This window comes from Lethenteron reissneri, chromosome 11, assembly GCF_015708825.2.
Source record: "Lethenteron reissneri isolate LAM-NWPU_2019-01 chromosome 11, ASM1570882v1, whole genome shotgun sequence".
NCBI classification, from domain to species: Eukaryota; Metazoa; Chordata; class Hyperoartia; order Petromyzontiformes; family Petromyzontidae; genus Lethenteron; species Lethenteron reissneri.
This window is the reverse complement of record NC_083789.1, coordinates 7,808,418-7,825,994: the sequence shown is the minus strand read 5'-3', so window position 1 is coordinate 7,825,994 and position 17,577 is coordinate 7,808,418. Positions and strand designations below refer to the sequence as shown.

General features: G+C 47.3%; 2 protein-coding genes across 4 annotated transcripts in view; one reads left to right on the top strand and one right to left on the bottom strand.

Annotated features, from left to right (window-relative positions):
• MRPL11 (mitochondrial ribosomal protein L11) overlaps positions 1–17,577 on the bottom strand; it is a 101,918-nt gene that overhangs the window by 58,602 nt on the left and 25,739 nt on the right. The gene's annotated exons all lie outside the window — the stretch shown is intronic.
• The window catches only part of LOC133341408 (uncharacterized), a 44,753-nt gene that overhangs the window by 24,293 nt on the left and 2,883 nt on the right, over positions 1–17,577 (top strand). Inside the window, exon 2 of the mRNA XM_061549988.1 lies at positions 4,965–6,622. Coding sequence (XP_061405972.1) covers positions 6,453–6,622 — 170 coding nt within the window. The 5' untranslated portion in view covers positions 4,965–6,452. The remainder of the gene's footprint in view (positions 1–4,964; positions 6,623–17,577) is intronic.

Here is a 17,577-nt window from a genome sequence, read left to right as displayed (position 1 = left end):
TTGGTAAAAAATGCTTGAGCGAGCAGCTATGATGGCCAGCACGGTGCACGAGGATGTGGTCTGACCGAAATCACGCCCAGCCACCTTTGTCTCCCCAGTGCAATTGTTTACAGGTACTCATTTAAGGTTGAGTCGACCCAGGCGAAGCCCAGCACCCAGTTCAGATACCGCTCGACTCGCCACTAAAGTGAGCAGGCAAACAAATAAAACATTGTCCCTTACAATAAAGAAGCTTTTGCCAAAATTAATGTCAGCTCACCATGTATTGGATTTAATTCAGACAAACAAAACTCAATGCGCACAAACAAACCGTCATTTACGCAGCTGCAACAGCGGCATCGATGCCGAGAGGAGGCAAAATCCTCAAGAAGATAAACCGCACCGGCCCAAAAGATTCGGCCTTTAGGCGCACAGTCAATGCCACGCGGCCATGCGGCGCAGGGCGCCGTCGTGGCGCTCGCCCTCCTCCGTGGGATTAACCCGCACGGGAGCACTCGGGATCCACGCTGATCTCCAAGTTCCTGATATTTGCTTTGAGCCGCGCGGCGCCGGGCTGCGGCGTACGATGCGCGGCTTAAAGCGACGCGGCACGGCCACGCGGGTAATTGCTGCACGAGACCCTCGCGGCTGGCCACGCGCTTTGCGGAGCATGCACGCGCGGCGCCGGTACACACGCACGCGGACACAAAGACGAAATCAGAAGCGTTGAAATCTCCCGGAAGCGGTAAATTCGTCCTTGTATCTGATTCGTTACATGGCACGTTCTGAAATCAATTATAGGCCTTTGTCCTTTACCCAGAATCCTGGGTGGGGTCTTGAGACTTTTTAATTGAGTGTCCTTTGATAAGAGGTTTTTCCCCTTTTTTCTGGCAACAAAACAGGCGTTAAGATGTTAAAACACCAAACTGAAACCTTTTACAAGGAATCATGTCTGCATTAACCACAATGCTTGTGGTCAGAATGCAAAAAAAAACACACTCTGATAATATATGCATTGTCCTTGAAACTGATTGGTCCACACCAGAGACAGCTTTTTTTTTTAGACAGATTTGTGAAGGAAACATTGTCTGCTTATTTATTTTGTTGAAACGTGACGTGTTATATAGTTGTGTGAAGACGCACGTTAGCGCTGCCGTTGTTGCAGGAAGACATACAGCAGGCCGATGCTTCGGGCGAAGGCCCTTTATCAGCGCACAGAGAGAGAGAGTTTAGAGAGATTGGTTGACTTGCAGTTGGGGATCAGACTTTACACGGTGGGGCCCTGGGCATTCCAATAAACCTGACAAATGGGCATGTTTCAATTGGCATAGGAAACAGTTTTATATCAGAAAACGGCCGAATGTCATACAACCCCTTAGAAAGAGAAAAATGCATGCCGAAACTGATTTAAAATGTAAATACATACATCAAAATTTGTATGCAAAGCGATATCATTAATCAGCTGCGTGACACGTGGGAGGAAAGTGGAGAACCCAAAGAAAACCCGGGAGTCCGATGGGGGGGGGGGGGGGGGCAGTAAAAGGCTCAAAGTGCCACACAGGTTCAAGAATACGCTACTTGACTGCCATCTGCCCATCCACCTCACATTCCGAGCCGTCAGCGACTGATTATTTTCCCCCCGCCAGCTCTGGAGGAGACGGGACGATATTTTTGTTTCAAATAAATATTTTTTCTTTAGTGATGAAAGCACTGCAATGAAAATCGCACGGTACTGTTTATACCGCCTGCATTTAAACCGGAGGAGGAGTTCTCTGAGCTATGAGGCTCTTTTTCAGACGTCCAGCAAATCACATCGACAAAATAATACCACAAAGCATACACGATGAATGAAGAGAAGGGTTAAGCAAGTCACTAGAAACACAATAAAAAAAAGTACAATGACAAAAGCGTGGCCAAATTGCAACTTCATCGTCAAAGGAATGCAGTATCGTGGCTCAGCGCTTGCATAGCCTTGCTGCGTTCTTAAGGGACGACGTCGCCCGATCCTCAAGAGTCACGGGCGTGCCAAGTTCGGAGCCACGGCCACTGCTGTTTAGCAGACAGCTCGCGGCCGGCGCCCCCCACCCACCCAGCCACCCCCGGGGGCGAACGCGTGAGAGCGAAACGCAAGGTCGGTTGGGATGCGACGGGATTTAAAACAACAACAAAAAAATCCATCACTTAATAAGAGGGCGACGCGGCCGTTTCGTGGCCGCGGTCCGCACGGTCTCAGCTCATCGGAGAGCCATCGATTTAGATCTGGCGGAGGGGCGGGGCAGTGAAAAACAGACATCACCCTTTTACCGACGCTTATCCGAGACACTAGAAGAGAAAGGGAGGCGGGGAGAAATAAAAAAAAAGCTGTGGTTTTTGTTGCTGAATGTGGCGGACAAGGAATGAGGGGTGGCTTTTCGAGGGGACCTGTCAGAAATGCAAAGTGAGGAAGATGGTCATAATCGCGACTGTAATTGTACAAATGCTGACAAAGTGATCGTTGTTAAATATAAGTGGCGATCGTCAATCAATATCAATGTATAAGATCATGATGAATGCATCGAATAGCTTCACTTGTGAATCGAGATTGCATCAGCCACTAGAGACGCAACCATTCACCGGGATCAGAAATCGATTCTTGAATTCGAATTTCGACAATTAATCACAATTCACCGAAGTCCATAGGCTGGAGGGGAGGGGTGAATTATTAGCCCACGAATGTCCACAGACAAAAAACGAAATACATTGTGTACGATGTGGTGTAAGGAATAGATCGAACATCCCAAGGCAAGACCCTCTTCAAAATGAGCGTTGAGTTTTGCCTAGGCTTTGCGGCTTTATAATCCTGCAGCTCACCACCCCGCACGCCCAAATCCATCAAGAGTTCATCGCAACACATTTACATAGAAAGTGGTTTAAATAGCAGAGAAGATTAATGAAAAGGAAGATAAATAAACAAATCCACGTACGCACACACACAAAAAACCCTCCCCCCACCCCCGTGTAGCCATCCAGACTGAAACTGGTGGAGAAACTGCTGTTAGAGCACACCTATGAAGGTCGGCACAGCACACGAGGGGGTGGGTGGCCAACACCACGTCCGGCCGCCATTGTCTCCGCAGGGGCGATGTTTTTAGACACCGAACCAGGTACTCATTGGAGGCCGAGTCGACCTAGGGGAAGCCCAGGTTCAGTTAAAATAATCGTCACTGGTGTTGGCCGTGACCAGGAATCTCGGGCTGCTGGATTCATAGCACCGTTGCACTGCCAGTTCCCACACACATACAGACGCACACAACATTCCACCTCTTTCATCATTGGCGAACCTGTATGCGGGCAGCCGATAATTAAACTTCACCGCACAGAGATAGAAGACTCCATGAAAAATGCAACGTGAACAAAAATAACCAAGACCGAGCTATTACAAATAATTAATAAACACACCTACAACAAGGTGGATGTTACGTTGCCAAAATCCATTTAAGTGGCCTGTTCATCCGCACCGCCGCCTGAAGCGGTGATACACATCCTCAGCGGAAGTGTTTGTTGCAGCTTAACTTTGATCTCTCTGCAAACGCGTGTGCGCATTCGTTTACATAACATGAGCACATGCGTAGCGCTACCGGCAGGGTGATGCAGCGGTTAGAGAGCGCTTGACTCGCAGTCGGAAGCTTGCAAGTTTAAATCCTCGTCTGGGAGAAACACAGCTCTCCCACGCAGGCCTGCCTAGCGTGACGGTGGAAAGGGGCAATTTGCCGTGGGCCTCATTACAAGAGAGGGCCCCGTGAGAGGCCCGCAGAAAGTGGTGGAACAAGGTGGGCCACACATGGCATTCAGCCCTGGGGCGCTCCAGGAATGTCAAGGTGGCCCTTCCGGAGTGGATAATATAGTCCTCAACTTGTGAGAAGTGGTTGACAGCGATTACATTCATAATCGCACCTCCGTTTAGGAAGGTTGGCTACGTACGGAGCGAAAGAAGTTCTACATGCATACATGTTGACCACGCATCCAACCGTGCTAATCGAAGGTGCGAAAAAAGCATCATCATCAGCCACGGTCAATCCGCTGCTGGACGAAGGCCTACCCAATGCCGCCACCATAACTCGTGATACCAGGATGTAACATTCCACCCAGCACCTGCATAGGCGCTGATTTCATCGCTCCGTCTCTTCGGTGGCGGATCCTCTCATTCTATTTGGTGGCTACCACTCTTGTCGCTATTCAAGACCATCGGCCATCGTCTCTTCTCATGGCGTGTCCTGCACAAGCCCACTTAACTTTTCTTCACAGTTTTAATTATTTCATCAATTTGGAATGTGTGACCACCATGGCAATGTGGAATTTGCACCAATTGCTCAGGGGTCACCAATGGGGACGAGCAGGAGCAGATTTCGATGCAGTATTTCTTCTGTTCCCGGGGAACCAGAGCATAAAAGATCTCCCATCTTCTATCACTGCCCTTATACATAGAACAATTACAAAGACCTCCCCCCCCCCCGCCCCCCGCATATAGCTTTCAACAGACTTTTGGGGAAAGTGCTGTTAGCAAGCCCCTATGAAGGCCGACACGGCACAAGGGGAAATGGGGGGGGGGGATAAACAAATATTCTGATGATGATGACGACGATGTAAATGACGATGAAGTGATTACAACAACCCTGGAGGTGGTTGTCTTACAACAAAATGAACCTCGTCACTGGGGTTTCTGTCACCTCTCCCATTTAAACACGAATCACACGCAGCATGAGAGAAGCCTCGTACACCGAGCTTCGCAGCACATGAACCGCAAGTGAATTAAAACCAAATAAAGCGGAGGAAAATCAATTTCTTGAGACTCAAAACGATTATAGTGGAAAGATTGTTATTATCTCTGAAATAAAACTTTAATGTTATTGCGAGGGAGGCAAGCACCACTCACAGCGTGACCAATGCATTTGATTTACATCATCGTGAAATAAGTAATACGATGATTTCTTATTTACCGTTTCCAGGCTGATCCAAGACAATTATATTCCGCATCTTCGTCCATAAATTATCTTACACTAATTTAATTTGAATCACTTTCCACGGATAATCCGTTGCAATTAAATATTATTTTATTCATTTTCCTTTCATTTTTTTTTTCATTCAACTTCATTCATTATAGTTCACTGGCGTTTTTTGTTAAACTATACTCTAATTAATTTCTGCAATAAATATTTTAATCTTCGCTTTCAAGAACGATTTAAAAACTGAACACGGGCGCAGGAAACAACGGCGACAGAACACGATTTTTTGTTGAATTAATTATTTAAAGCAAAAACGCTAGACTGTTTATTTCCATTTTAAGATATATTATTTCATTTATTAAACATAGGCGCTGTTTATAGATTTTTACACAATGTATATTAAAATGTCATAAGCATAACTTATTTTAAATTGCCTTCATTTTTATAAGGCCAGTCATTTGTTTTACCTCAGGACACCCTCGTTCATATATGAATATTGTAACATTTTACTTGAGCGGAATTTTTATTTTGGTTTTCCAATCCCCTTCATTTTATGAATTGCAGCTTTAACGCGTTTCACGTTATTAAACGAACAATTTTCTCACAATGTAATTTCACTAAGTAGGAAACTCCCCTTGAGATCATTAGAAGGCATGTATAATTGTCATTGCTATTGAACGCTTATACATTATACTTTTACTTTGAATTTATCATTTTGATTTCATAAAACATAAGTCTTTCACCACCACCACCACCACCACAATCATTGTCATTCCTACAAAATCTATACGTTTTGAGTTTCATCACTTCGTTTACTTTTGATGAATAACCATTGATTAAATACATTTTACTTTTTCAAACGCAAGTCAATAAGGCACCAATGCCACCACCACCAACACCATCATCATCGTTTTAATAATTCCTATACTAATGTTAATAGTTGTATTCTTTAACACCAATTAGCTTATTTTCACTTACTTACATTTAATTCAACTCTTTCATAATACCATCAAAGGCAAGTCTTTCACCGCCACCATCGTCATCTTCACTCACAAACGCCACAATTAGTTGTGCCAATCTTGATTTGAAGCTTTCGTGACTGCAGGAATCCATACTCTTTGGTTCTTTCAGTAAAGTCACGTAGGTAAAAATAAAATTCTATATAATAAAATAGAACAAATTACGACGTTTCGATCGCAACACAAGCAATCCTCATCAGGTGGAACAACCACAGCAACATAGTTGTACCACTTAAAACACTAATTCACGATACTTTACTTGATTACACTCAAAACATTTATTTATTTCATCAAAGGCAGACAAAGCCTCTGCCACCACCGTCGTCATTCCCACAAACACCCCATTGCATTTTCTAAATAATTACTTTATAACACGCGTCACCGCCGCCCCACCACCACCACCACCGCGGCCGCCGCAGCTATCCGCTCCGACCGCTTCCCACGCACGGGGGCCGTGGGAGCCGGCGCCCCGATGGTGCTACTCGCGGGGCGGCGCTGCCACGCGTGCGTCGCCCTGTGCATGGTGCTCGCCAGCCTCCTGCTCACCGACAGCTACCTCGTGTCGCAGCAGCAGGGCGGACGCCGCATGGCCGTCTCCATCCTCAACCTTGTCGGTGACGTCTGCTTCCTGCTTATCCTGCGGTCAGTCGCCCCCCGTGCCCCCCGTGCCCCCCCCCCGCGCCCCCCCCCGCGCCCCCCCCCCCGTGCCCCCCCCCCCCCCGCGCCCCCCCCCCGTGCCCCCCCCCCCCGCGCCCCCCCCCCCCCGCGCCTCCCCGGCGGCTTGCCCTGCCCTGAGCGGTTCTCTCCCTGGTCGTGTGAATTTGTCTCTGGACCCTCCGACTTTAACCTCCACATTTACAACCAACGTGCGTTTAGAGTAGTTGGCTGCTATAAATTTCCACGTGATAAGCAACTTCATTGAGCGATCATTTGTGGCCAGGTCGCTTCTGAAAAATAGCTATCTAGCTCAGTGGGACATTACCTAGTAAAATAAATAAATACAAAGTTGAATTTAAATAGTTTAGTTTCCCTATCATATCCGATAATACTCTGCCCTTCCCAATCCTAACCTATCCCATTATAGACTGCCATATATTAAACTATATACCCTATTCACTCCTTTCCTGCACCGGCATTGCCCCATCTGCCTTGCGCTGACTTGGTCTGCATTGCCCCATCTGCCTTGCCCTATCTCACCTCATCGCCGCATGCAACCTCTATGCTGTCTGCAAGTCATTAAGCAAGCATCGCCAGCAGAATTACCATCACCATCGCTGTCAATAGCATGAGCACCATCATTCACCAGGATCTGCAGGGACAATGATCTCCCGTACAGACTGTTTGGTGCAAGGGATGCTACAGTGAGCATCTGTTTAGGCCGGTAGGACACACGGTGGTATGGGCCGCACCATGCCCTTTCATTGATGTCTTGGTATTCCCATCGTCAAGTTAGACATGTGGATGACAATCCACTGGTGCGACAGAGACGTTTGGGGAGAGACGAGTGGATCCAAGGTCAAAACGGAGAACTTTTCTTTTTTTGCTGATCAGGAAAATAAATAATGAAGAGTGAAAAGAATGAGAGAGAAGGAGAGAGACTAAGAAGCAGATCGAAACCAAGCGGAAGACAGACAGTACGAGAGACAGAGTGAGAACGCGAGACATATAGACAGAGAGCCATAGGAGAGACAGAGGCAGAAAGATAAGAGGCACAAAGGGAGACAGAACGACAGACACCGAGACGGAGAGAAAAGGAGAGACGGAGAGAGAGAGAGGTCATTTACATCATCCCATGCGCAGTGAAATGTGCCGATTATTGGACACGATCACCGCGTTCCGTTTGAAGGAGCTGGCAGACACTCCGTCATATTACTCAGCTTCGCCGCGCTCATTAGCCCCAACACTAACATCATCGCCGTAGTCGTCATCATCAGTGGCACCTCGAGCAGTGCTGCAACCAGTGACTAATCGTGGTATCAATGATTAGCGGCTAATGTCGGTGAAATAACGTTATCAGCATCATTCATCAAAGGTTGAATTCTAATGGCCTGTAAAATCATTATTATTAATACTGTGGGTGGAGCAATGCACACCCCGACGCCTCCTCCACTCTGCCACGCCGGATGTGACCAGTGGTCGCGATTCAAGGTCGAGATTCGAATAAAGAATCGGTCATTATTTTGACGCTGTGGTGAATGCTAGCGGCTCTACTGGCTGCAGGGACGATGCTTACCGACTGCACGAAGGGCACGCGAATCGCGCGGAATCCTCTCTTAAAAAAGCGCAATTCCATACGAGTCTCATGAGCTTAAGACTCAATATGAATACTGGAATGGCTCGATGCCATGTCACAGCCCGAGTATTTAACAAATATGACTTTTTCGATTTAGAGCTTTCGTGACTGCAGGGATTCATCTTCTTGGTTCTTTCGGTAAAGTCACGTAGAAGGGAAGTAATAAAATAATAAAAATGAAACACAATAATTCTCACGACGTTTCGTCCACAACGCAAGCAGCCGTCCTCAGGTGAAGAAACAGGTCTGTCGAGAAGACAGACCTGTCTTCTGCTTGCGTTGTGGCCGAAACGTCATGAGAATTTTTTTTATCATGTTTTATTTTTATTATTTTATTACTTCCCTTCTACGTGACTTTACCAAAAGAACCAAGAATGTATAGGATTATAATTGTCGAATTTGTAACGCGCATGGATATTTCGTGTAGAGGCGCAGGAAACCACAGACAAGCAGGAGGGCGGCCAGAACCAGGCCCACCAACAAGTGCCCGTCCGCTGCGGTCCCATATTGGGGTATTTTGGCCAATAGCGTTGGATGAAAAGGTGGTTCAATAATGAATTAAATGAGGGGTGAAATGAGGGTAATTCACATGATTCGCCCCCATTACTTCCTCTCCATCTATTGTATTCACCTCATCTCCACCACTACATCTCCACCACTACATTCAAATGTCCCCTTCTCAATGATCTGTAAAGCACCTTGGTCAAGGCCTTGGGTCAAGGCACTACATTACTAAGACACGATAAGGTGATGTACAGACATAGATAACAGCTCAGTATTAGATAGGACAAGGATCCTGCTGAAGATGAGACAGTGGGTCTGTATCGGATGAGGTAAGAGTTCAGCATTGAGAGACAAAAGCATAGATTTGAAGCTTTCGTGACTGCAAGGATTCATATTCTTAGGTTTTTTCGATAAAGTCACGTAGGTAAAACATTAAAATTAATAAAAGTAAAATTTTTTTTAAATAAAAAGTGTGCCGTTCCTGGCCCTTCCCCCCTCAACCAATATATATATACGGAGTGGTATCTCTTGTAATCTCTCATTTACTTGATACAGCTGTCGTGGCTGTGACGGTTCCACCTGAAGACGGAAGCTTGTGTTGCCTCCGAAACGTCGTGATTTTTTATTTTTATTTTATTTTACTTTTATAAATTTTAATTTTAATTTTTTTACCTACGTGACTTTACCGAAAAAACCTAAGAATATAGACAAAAGCATCTTTGGATGAGACTTGGGTTCTACTTGGGTTCTACATGGGACGATACGAGGGTTGATGACCGGATGAGACGATATTTTCTATCGGTCATTTCCAAGGGTCCTGCATTGAGTGAGGCGAGGGTTCTACGTGGTGTGAGACGAGGGCTCGGTATCGTCTCTCCTCCGTGTCCCCTCCGTGTGAACCCGGCAGCGAAAAGTCACGCGTCTGCTCCGGGGGGGGGAGGGGGAGATAAATCAACTCCTCACTCTGCCACCCCCCCCGCCAATGCCACCAGACTAATTGTCCATCATGGCTTCCGCGCGTAAATAACACACGTCCACAAAATTTAATGAGTGATGATGCGACACGCGCCATACATCACAGGCGCTCGCAGCTGTAAAGAAACCGAGTGGAGCGGGTGCACCGCCTTCATTTAACAATAGGGTAAATATATAAAACAAAAAGGTACAGGCGCTGCCCTGCAAGTACTTGCTCGTCACTGCTGGCAGAAGAGGTTCCACGAAAGGAAGCTCTTGAGAGCCCCCCGCCTCGACAGACGATATTTTGACCCACACTTCCACGTTGGCCAGACGTCTTGGAAGAGTGCCCAGGCTTTACCCCACCACACCGGACCTACCCACTGTGGTATGCACCCATTAACACTGCTGATTTGGATATACGAGGTTGGGGTGTGGGTTGGAAGTTAACTCTTTGCATTTTTGTCTTTACCGGGTAAGGCCCATTGAACTATATAGCTCTTTATCAGAAGCAACCTGGCCACAAATGACAGCTCAATGAGGTGGCTTAATCATGTGGAAATGTATAGCAACCAAATACTCGAAACGCACGTTTCTAAATGTGGAGGGCAAACCCAGGGGACCCGGAAAAAAATCCACACGACCACGGGGAGAACATGCAAACTCTAAATATACAGGTGTTAGGGTCGGTATCAAGCCCACGACCTCCTGTATATCAGGCAAGGTAGTTATCTCGAAAACACTTGCCCCATAGTTTCAACTTCCACGCCGGGAGATGGAATCGAACCAGTGTGGTAGATGAAACAAAGAATTGCAAGTCTCTGCATTGCAAGTCCAGAATAATAACCGTTACACCACTGTGGTTGCCTCCAAGTAAGCAATATATATAAAATGCGATACCCCGGTGCAAAATACACGGGGCTTGCCGGCAAGCGCACGGGTGAGTGGGTTTTATTCCGCGCCTGTGCGTCTGTCGCCTGTGAACATCGCGCCGCTACCGCTGGCAATCGCCGTCGCGGTGAAGGAGAACCAATCGGCGATGGTGGTGGCAGCGAAATGGAATTCTTTGTGTTAGGGGCTTGGTCCGAATTCTGCTGCACACGTGCTCATATCATGGCCGGGTCAGAGGAGAAACACATCCACTCTGGAGTCACCGATTGCTGGCACAGTGATGACTCTGCTGGGGAACAAATCCAGGAGGAGGATGACGATGATGATGATGACGACGATTACAATGTTTAGTAATAGGCTTTTACCCTTTTATCTGGCACAAAAACTGACACCTTTATACAAGGGATCATGTTTGCAATAACCACAACACAAGTAGTGAAAAAATACAAACAAAAAGAGAAAACTCTGATAATGATATGCACTGTCCTTGAAATTGATTGGTCCACACCCGAGCTAGCTTTTCTTAGAGCCTAGTCTCACATGGTGTTGGAACAGATGACGCCAAAAGGCGTACAACACCAGTGGAAACTAGGCTCTAAGAAAAGCCGTCTCGGGTGTGGACCAATCAATTTCAAGGACACTGCATATCATTATCACAGTTGTCTCTTCATGTTTGCATTATTTGACTACTTGTGTTGTGGTTATTGCAAACATGATCCCTTGTATAAAGGTGTCAGTTTTTGTGCCAGATAAAAGGGTAAAAACCTATTACGATATCTTGCTACTGGCAAAGGAGGTCTCATAGTGATTACAATGTTGCCATACAAATGGCTTTCAGTGTAATAGATGAGGATGATGGTGATGACAAAATTATTTTTGTATGTGAAAAGGTGGGATTTGTGAACATCTATAAATAATCATGAACAAACACTGCACCGGGCGTGGGCAGATATGTGAAGGTTGGGTATGTGATGTTGTACTGTATCTGAATTTGCAATCGGCTAGCATTCCCGGTCAGCAACTTCAACAAGTGTTCCCATTCGGCTACCCAGATAGCATTCCCACTCGGTTATCTGATTATAATTTCCACTCGGCTGCCCAGCTAACATTCGCACAGCACACTGCCATCTGAGAGTTGGTGCGTGCTCGTTTGGATTTTTGTTTCCCGTGTCTCTGGCCGATGCACCCGGGTCACCGGTCGTGCCGGCAGTTTCCCGGCATGGAGTGAGCAGGAGGAGCGTCGTGCCGCCAAGCCTACAGGGCGCGGCGAGATTGGAAAACGGTCGGCGGTAAAACTCAACGACACTGACATTAAAGAGGCACTGCATCCCAAACCGATGGAGTCGGACGTTCGGCAAAACCTGACGACGTTAAAATAAACACAACGCAGGGGCTTCGCTCAGAAAAGGGGTGGTGTTTTTATTATTATTCTGGGAGAGTAAATCGATAGCTCTGTGCACTGCGAGCCGCATGGGTGCTCAGCGGTGCATCTGGCGGCGCATCTGGCGGCGGGTGGGGGAAAACGAGGCTTTTTTGTAAAACCTTGCCTGGGATATAACACGAGGCTTACAAGCAAACAAAAAACGCCTTCGGATTTCGAAGTGTTTTTGGGAGACCTCCGCTCTTTTGGGTGCTTGCCGCAAAGCAGGAGGCGAGATTCCTAGGGAGGAATAAGTGTGCATGGTCCTTGGGATGCCACATGCATCGTCCGCTCAAGCAGTTTTGTCAGATTTACCGCGAACATCTTGGGCAGACTTGACGGCCGCCACCACGAATCCCTACCGACAGAACCCGCCCCCGTCACGCCACGCAGATCTCACAGGCGCATGCCCGAGTTTATGGAGCAATAAATAATTACTACACAAATATTAAAAATTAAGCTTAAACCTTTTTCCATTCCGATGACACGTGGAATCGGAAGAAAAAATAAAATGTTACTTTATCGGTACGTCTCAGGTTGGAAGACGTACCGAGGCTCCCACAAGGCCATGCGAGAGGGCGTGTGGCACAGTTTGGCGCCAGCAATCACAGAGTGCGGTCGTGTCGCTACAGTTCTCTGCGGTGAATACAATGTTTTAAAAAAGAACGGCGCTACGCCTCTAAATAAAATTTACGCTAACTACTTGCGCGTTCCTAGATTCAGCGGTGAGCCGGACCCACCCTGAAACTTGCAGATGACTCGGAACGGGAAAAGATTAATTACAAACTAGAAGTGTTGTGCGGGTGGGGCCGGGGGGGTCGGGTTGGGAGCAGTACCACAGCGGTTAACGCATCGCGCCGTTAACCCGGCGAGCCGAGTCTCCATTGTCATCCACGGCCAACACCCAGCGGCGAATGGTATACCCGAACCAGTCCTGGGCACCCGTGACACAGCCCCCCCCCACCCCTACACCACCGTGCCTTCACCACACCGCGTTGACCTGCATGGTGAAGGCATATTCAGACAATCTCGACAGGGCATGTTGGTGGGAAGGCTTTCATCCAGCAGTGGGCTAGTGAGAGCGCTACAGCTTCTGGAGCAAGCGCACGGGGCCAGAACGGGGCCAGAACGGGGCCGCCGGCCTCGCTGCGTGTGGACGATAAGAAGAGGTCGCTCGAATAATTTTTTGGAGAAATCCCAAGGAAATCTCCTCCAGGCATACATGATGTAACAACACGGGCTTTTGCGGGAATTGCCAACTAATTCTTCGTCTCTCGTGATATGTCACCACAACCGGAATAAATTGGGGGGGGCATTACAATATATGAAAACCTAATTTTTCACTCTTAATTATCATCACGAGCGGCGGCACACCCCCTGTAATCCCGACACCGCGAAGATGGGGGTTGGTGAACCATGACAAGATCACCATGAACCCTGACAATGCCACCCACGGATGCCTGCTGGAGGCAGCAAAGCAAGGAGGTTATCGTTATGGGAACCTCATTTGCCAGTAAAAATATAATTGTTTTTTTTACCCTTCTATCTGGCAACAAAACTGACACCTTTTAACAAGGAGTCATGTTTGCATAGACCGCAATACCTGCAGTCATAATACAAACAAAAGACATAACTCTGATAATGTGCACTGTCCCTGAAGTTGATTATCATTGGTGACTAGAATCGCACCGTGGACTGTTTCCTAACTGTCTATTGGTGTTGGAAGAGATATAACAAGTCAAGTGAAATGGAAGGAAGGCTCTCCCATAGGGTCGGCGGCGATTAAGCCAGCGTGGCAGAACAAGCCCCTGACACTGACGTCAGTCTCGAGGAGATGAGAGCATTGCAACAATGGCTGCGGTGTTTGGCGATGAAAGAGAGATATACTGAGAGCCCAGGTTGCAATTCTTTTGTTAACCTGAGTGAGAAGTCAAGAGGCCAGGATGAGTCCCATTTCCGAGCATGACCTGGGGCATTAGTCTGCCAGTAGGGGGCGATGATTGCTATTTTAAGGCCCCAATGGAGTAATTAACTGTGAAACTTTCGAAATTGGCAAAATTGGACACTGAGAAAAAACTACCGAATCTTATGAATTACATGAGGGGTATCTTTAACGTTCACTGTCAGGCAGACAGAATCATGGTTGTTAATCCCGCGGTATTAACCAAGGCGGCCGCCTGATGCGAACCGTGACCCCTCCGCATGCATCAAGCGGCAAACGTGGCTACCGCTCGGGTAGCCGCTTTACCGCCCAGCGGACGCCCTCTCGCTCTCCCGGTTGTCACCAAGTCGGATGAACCTAGCGCGGCACGAGGAACGATTCGTCACCACTCGCATGCAGTGGGGTGAGAGGCGCTCGCCGCCAAATAAAAATCCCCAAAATAATGAAACCCGGGGAGTAACAAACGACGGACAGAGGTGACGAGCGGTGAATCTCACTCTCGCACCGCCGGACGTTTTTAACACCGTCGCCGGTGAAGGAATTGTGCGGCCGCCGTATAAAACACGATCAGATCGCATCGGCAAGTGCCGAAAAAGCGCTGGATACGAGAGAATATAAAGCAAAAGTTACGAGTGGCATCGAGTGTTTGTTTACACTGCCAAGGAAAATAAATAGCGGCGTTCCGACAGTTTTCCCGTCGTCTGACCGCAGATTCAAACATCTCTCTTCTGGACGAAAACGCTGGGTTTTTTTTTTTAAATGTCCGTCTTTATTCTTCATTCATGGATATCAAAGCTGCAAAGAGAGAAAGGGTGTTTTTTTGGAAAGGAGGCCTTGTGGCTCAGAGGTCACTGTGTAACATTCGAAAAATGAGCCTCGTCTTGGTCGGTTGACTTCTCATCGGGCTAAACAATAAAACTTCACAAAGAGGTCTGTGGCCCCGAGCTGCCACTGGGTTCGAATCCGGGCTGATGTTGGAGAGGTGATGGTCTCAGCCCAGTCACCAATGACCGCACGATAAAAAAAAAAAGTGTTTAACCGCTTCATAAAATGTGTATATCCGATTAATTTCAATTCAAACTCTGACTGTCAATGTGTAGCAGGCTGGGTAGGAAAATGCAATGCTCCCAAACATTATTCGGTAATGCTGCTGCTGCATTGGCAGTGGGGCACAAGCACAATTAACACAACTACCAAAAAATATAATCGGCAACGTTTCGGGCGATAACCCTTTTTCATAGCGCATACAATTTATGTCCACTATTATATATTTTTTTAATTAACAGAGAAAGTGTTGTTGACAAATGTGTGGATAAGCAGTCACTTGAATGGATCTCAGGCGTAGTTCTGTGACATCTACTTCCCCATGCAACACAGCGAGGGGAGGGAAGTTGGACCGCTCTGCGACCACTGCGAGTGCAAAGTTCACGTCCGAATGGATTCCTCGTCCCGTGACTTAAGGCCGATTACATAATCAGGATAGAATTGAGCAAAAATCACAAAATAAATTACATTTACCTGCTCCCATCCGTCACTCTCCTGATTCAGTTTGAATTCTGCTTTCCCTTGCAAGAGACTTGTCATCCCAATGGGCTCCGAGTTCGTTAAATACCAAATCACAGTCTCGTCGTTATATTTCATTTCCTTTCCCGCTCTTGAGTTTGTTTCTGATTAAATAAAAGAAACCCCCTTTGAAGACGCATCCTCAGCGGAGCTCCACGCTTCTCCGCACCGCAATCCCTATCCTCCCACGCGCTCGTCAACCACAAACAAATCTCGCCCTGCGGCCCGGCATTAGCCACGTCATGTTTTATTCAGCAGTTCCGAGACACAGAGGAGAAGTCTCTAAATTTTTTCAGGTTCTGGTTAGGCCACCACTTGTCAAATGATCGAGTCTGACGATGCGGCATCTCGGAGGTCGGGGGTCGGGGTGGAATGTTTCTACCGTGAATGGCACAGTCCTCGTATCACATCGTGTTGCTCTTAAACAGAAGGGAAAACAAACAGACATACAGCTGTTGCCTTGGCTTGGAGACGCACGCTACAGCCGCGTGCATCCTGGGCAATGACAAATAGTTTGAATTTATCATTAAAAAAATAGTTATAAAGCATTCGTTGTAAAGAGCACTGAACTCTTTCGGTCAGGAGCGCTCCCACGATCCTGCACGGGCGACGCCGTACTCGGGAGAACATCGGCGCAAGTTTCTTCACCACAGGGTCCGCGGCCGCTTTGAAAGTCTTTCAACTCTCGCCAGCTATGGTTGAAAGCATTTATGCATAAGCTCTGTCTGTTTCATATGTCAAAGCGGAGGCTACGATAAATATAACTTAACATAAAGTATTTATTTTAAAATATGTATAAACTTGTGTTTCCAATGTGGACTTTGTAGAAAAAACACGGCAAAATGTATCAAAGGGGTTATCGCCCCAAAAACCCGAGCCCCAAAATGGATCATCCTTGGCGGTCAAGGTGATGACGTCATTACGCATGACGACATCCTGCTATGTCACGCGTCATGCTTCTCGTGACGTCCTCTCGTTGTGGCGACTTAGAACGCACCATTGTTATTGTCGTCGTGGATTAAATCTTTACGGGGACAAATGCACGTCGCAAAGCGAATCTGTGCATATGAGCGGTTTTCCTTCTTTGATCATTCTCACGAACAAAGCCTCAAAACCGTCGGACATCCCATCACAAACAGCCAGTGCATCAATCAGATGACAGCCGGGTTTTTTTGGGGGGATTGTGCCTTGTTCAAAAATTGATCCACCGGCGTTTGCCTTGGTGGTGACAACACCACTGCGCTCAAAGGCAAGCCCAACGACGTCTTCCTGCACCGAATGGGAATGCTCCTCGGTTGCCCCATCTCATACGCGTACGCCACTCTGCTGGATAAATCACTGCTGCGTTTGGTACGAGTGCACGCTCCACCAAGGTGGTGAACGGAGTCAAGGGTTGGCTGGGTGGAGGTTACAGTACAGCGAGACCACCGCGTCGCTCAGGGATCAGAGCACTGAGACAGCACCGCTGAGAATCTGGGTTCTGGAGTGGAGCGAGTTTGTGGTCTTAGTCTGGTCACGAATTTCCACTTCAGTGTGGCATTTTTCAGGACGTAAATTTAGGCTTTGATCAATGCGCCATGAACACTCTTTGCAGGGCATTAATGGTCTGCCTCTATTGAGGATAAACAGATCTACTGCAGTGTTTTCGTCATCTTCCATAGCTGTTTTATGACACAAAGCGATGCACCCAGCTGGCAAATATCTTCGGCTCATGGCATGATGCAGATAGCACAATGGGAAAAAAATAAGCGTATATACTTATTTTTAAAGAGTAACCAAACAGAGGTCCAGGAGTTGGTGGAATATATTAAACAACATCACAATTCAAACAACAAACAACTCAACACCACCAAGACAACAGGACCACAGTGCAGTTCTTCAGAAGCTGTTGATGCTTTTTGGATAATGGACAAAAGGCCGAGCGCTTTTAGTCCACGAACACGTCTCTGTGCGCGCCGTTGGAAACGCTCGGCACGGCACTCACCATCACGGCGAGTGGCCGGCAACCTTGACTTATGTCATCCAGTCAA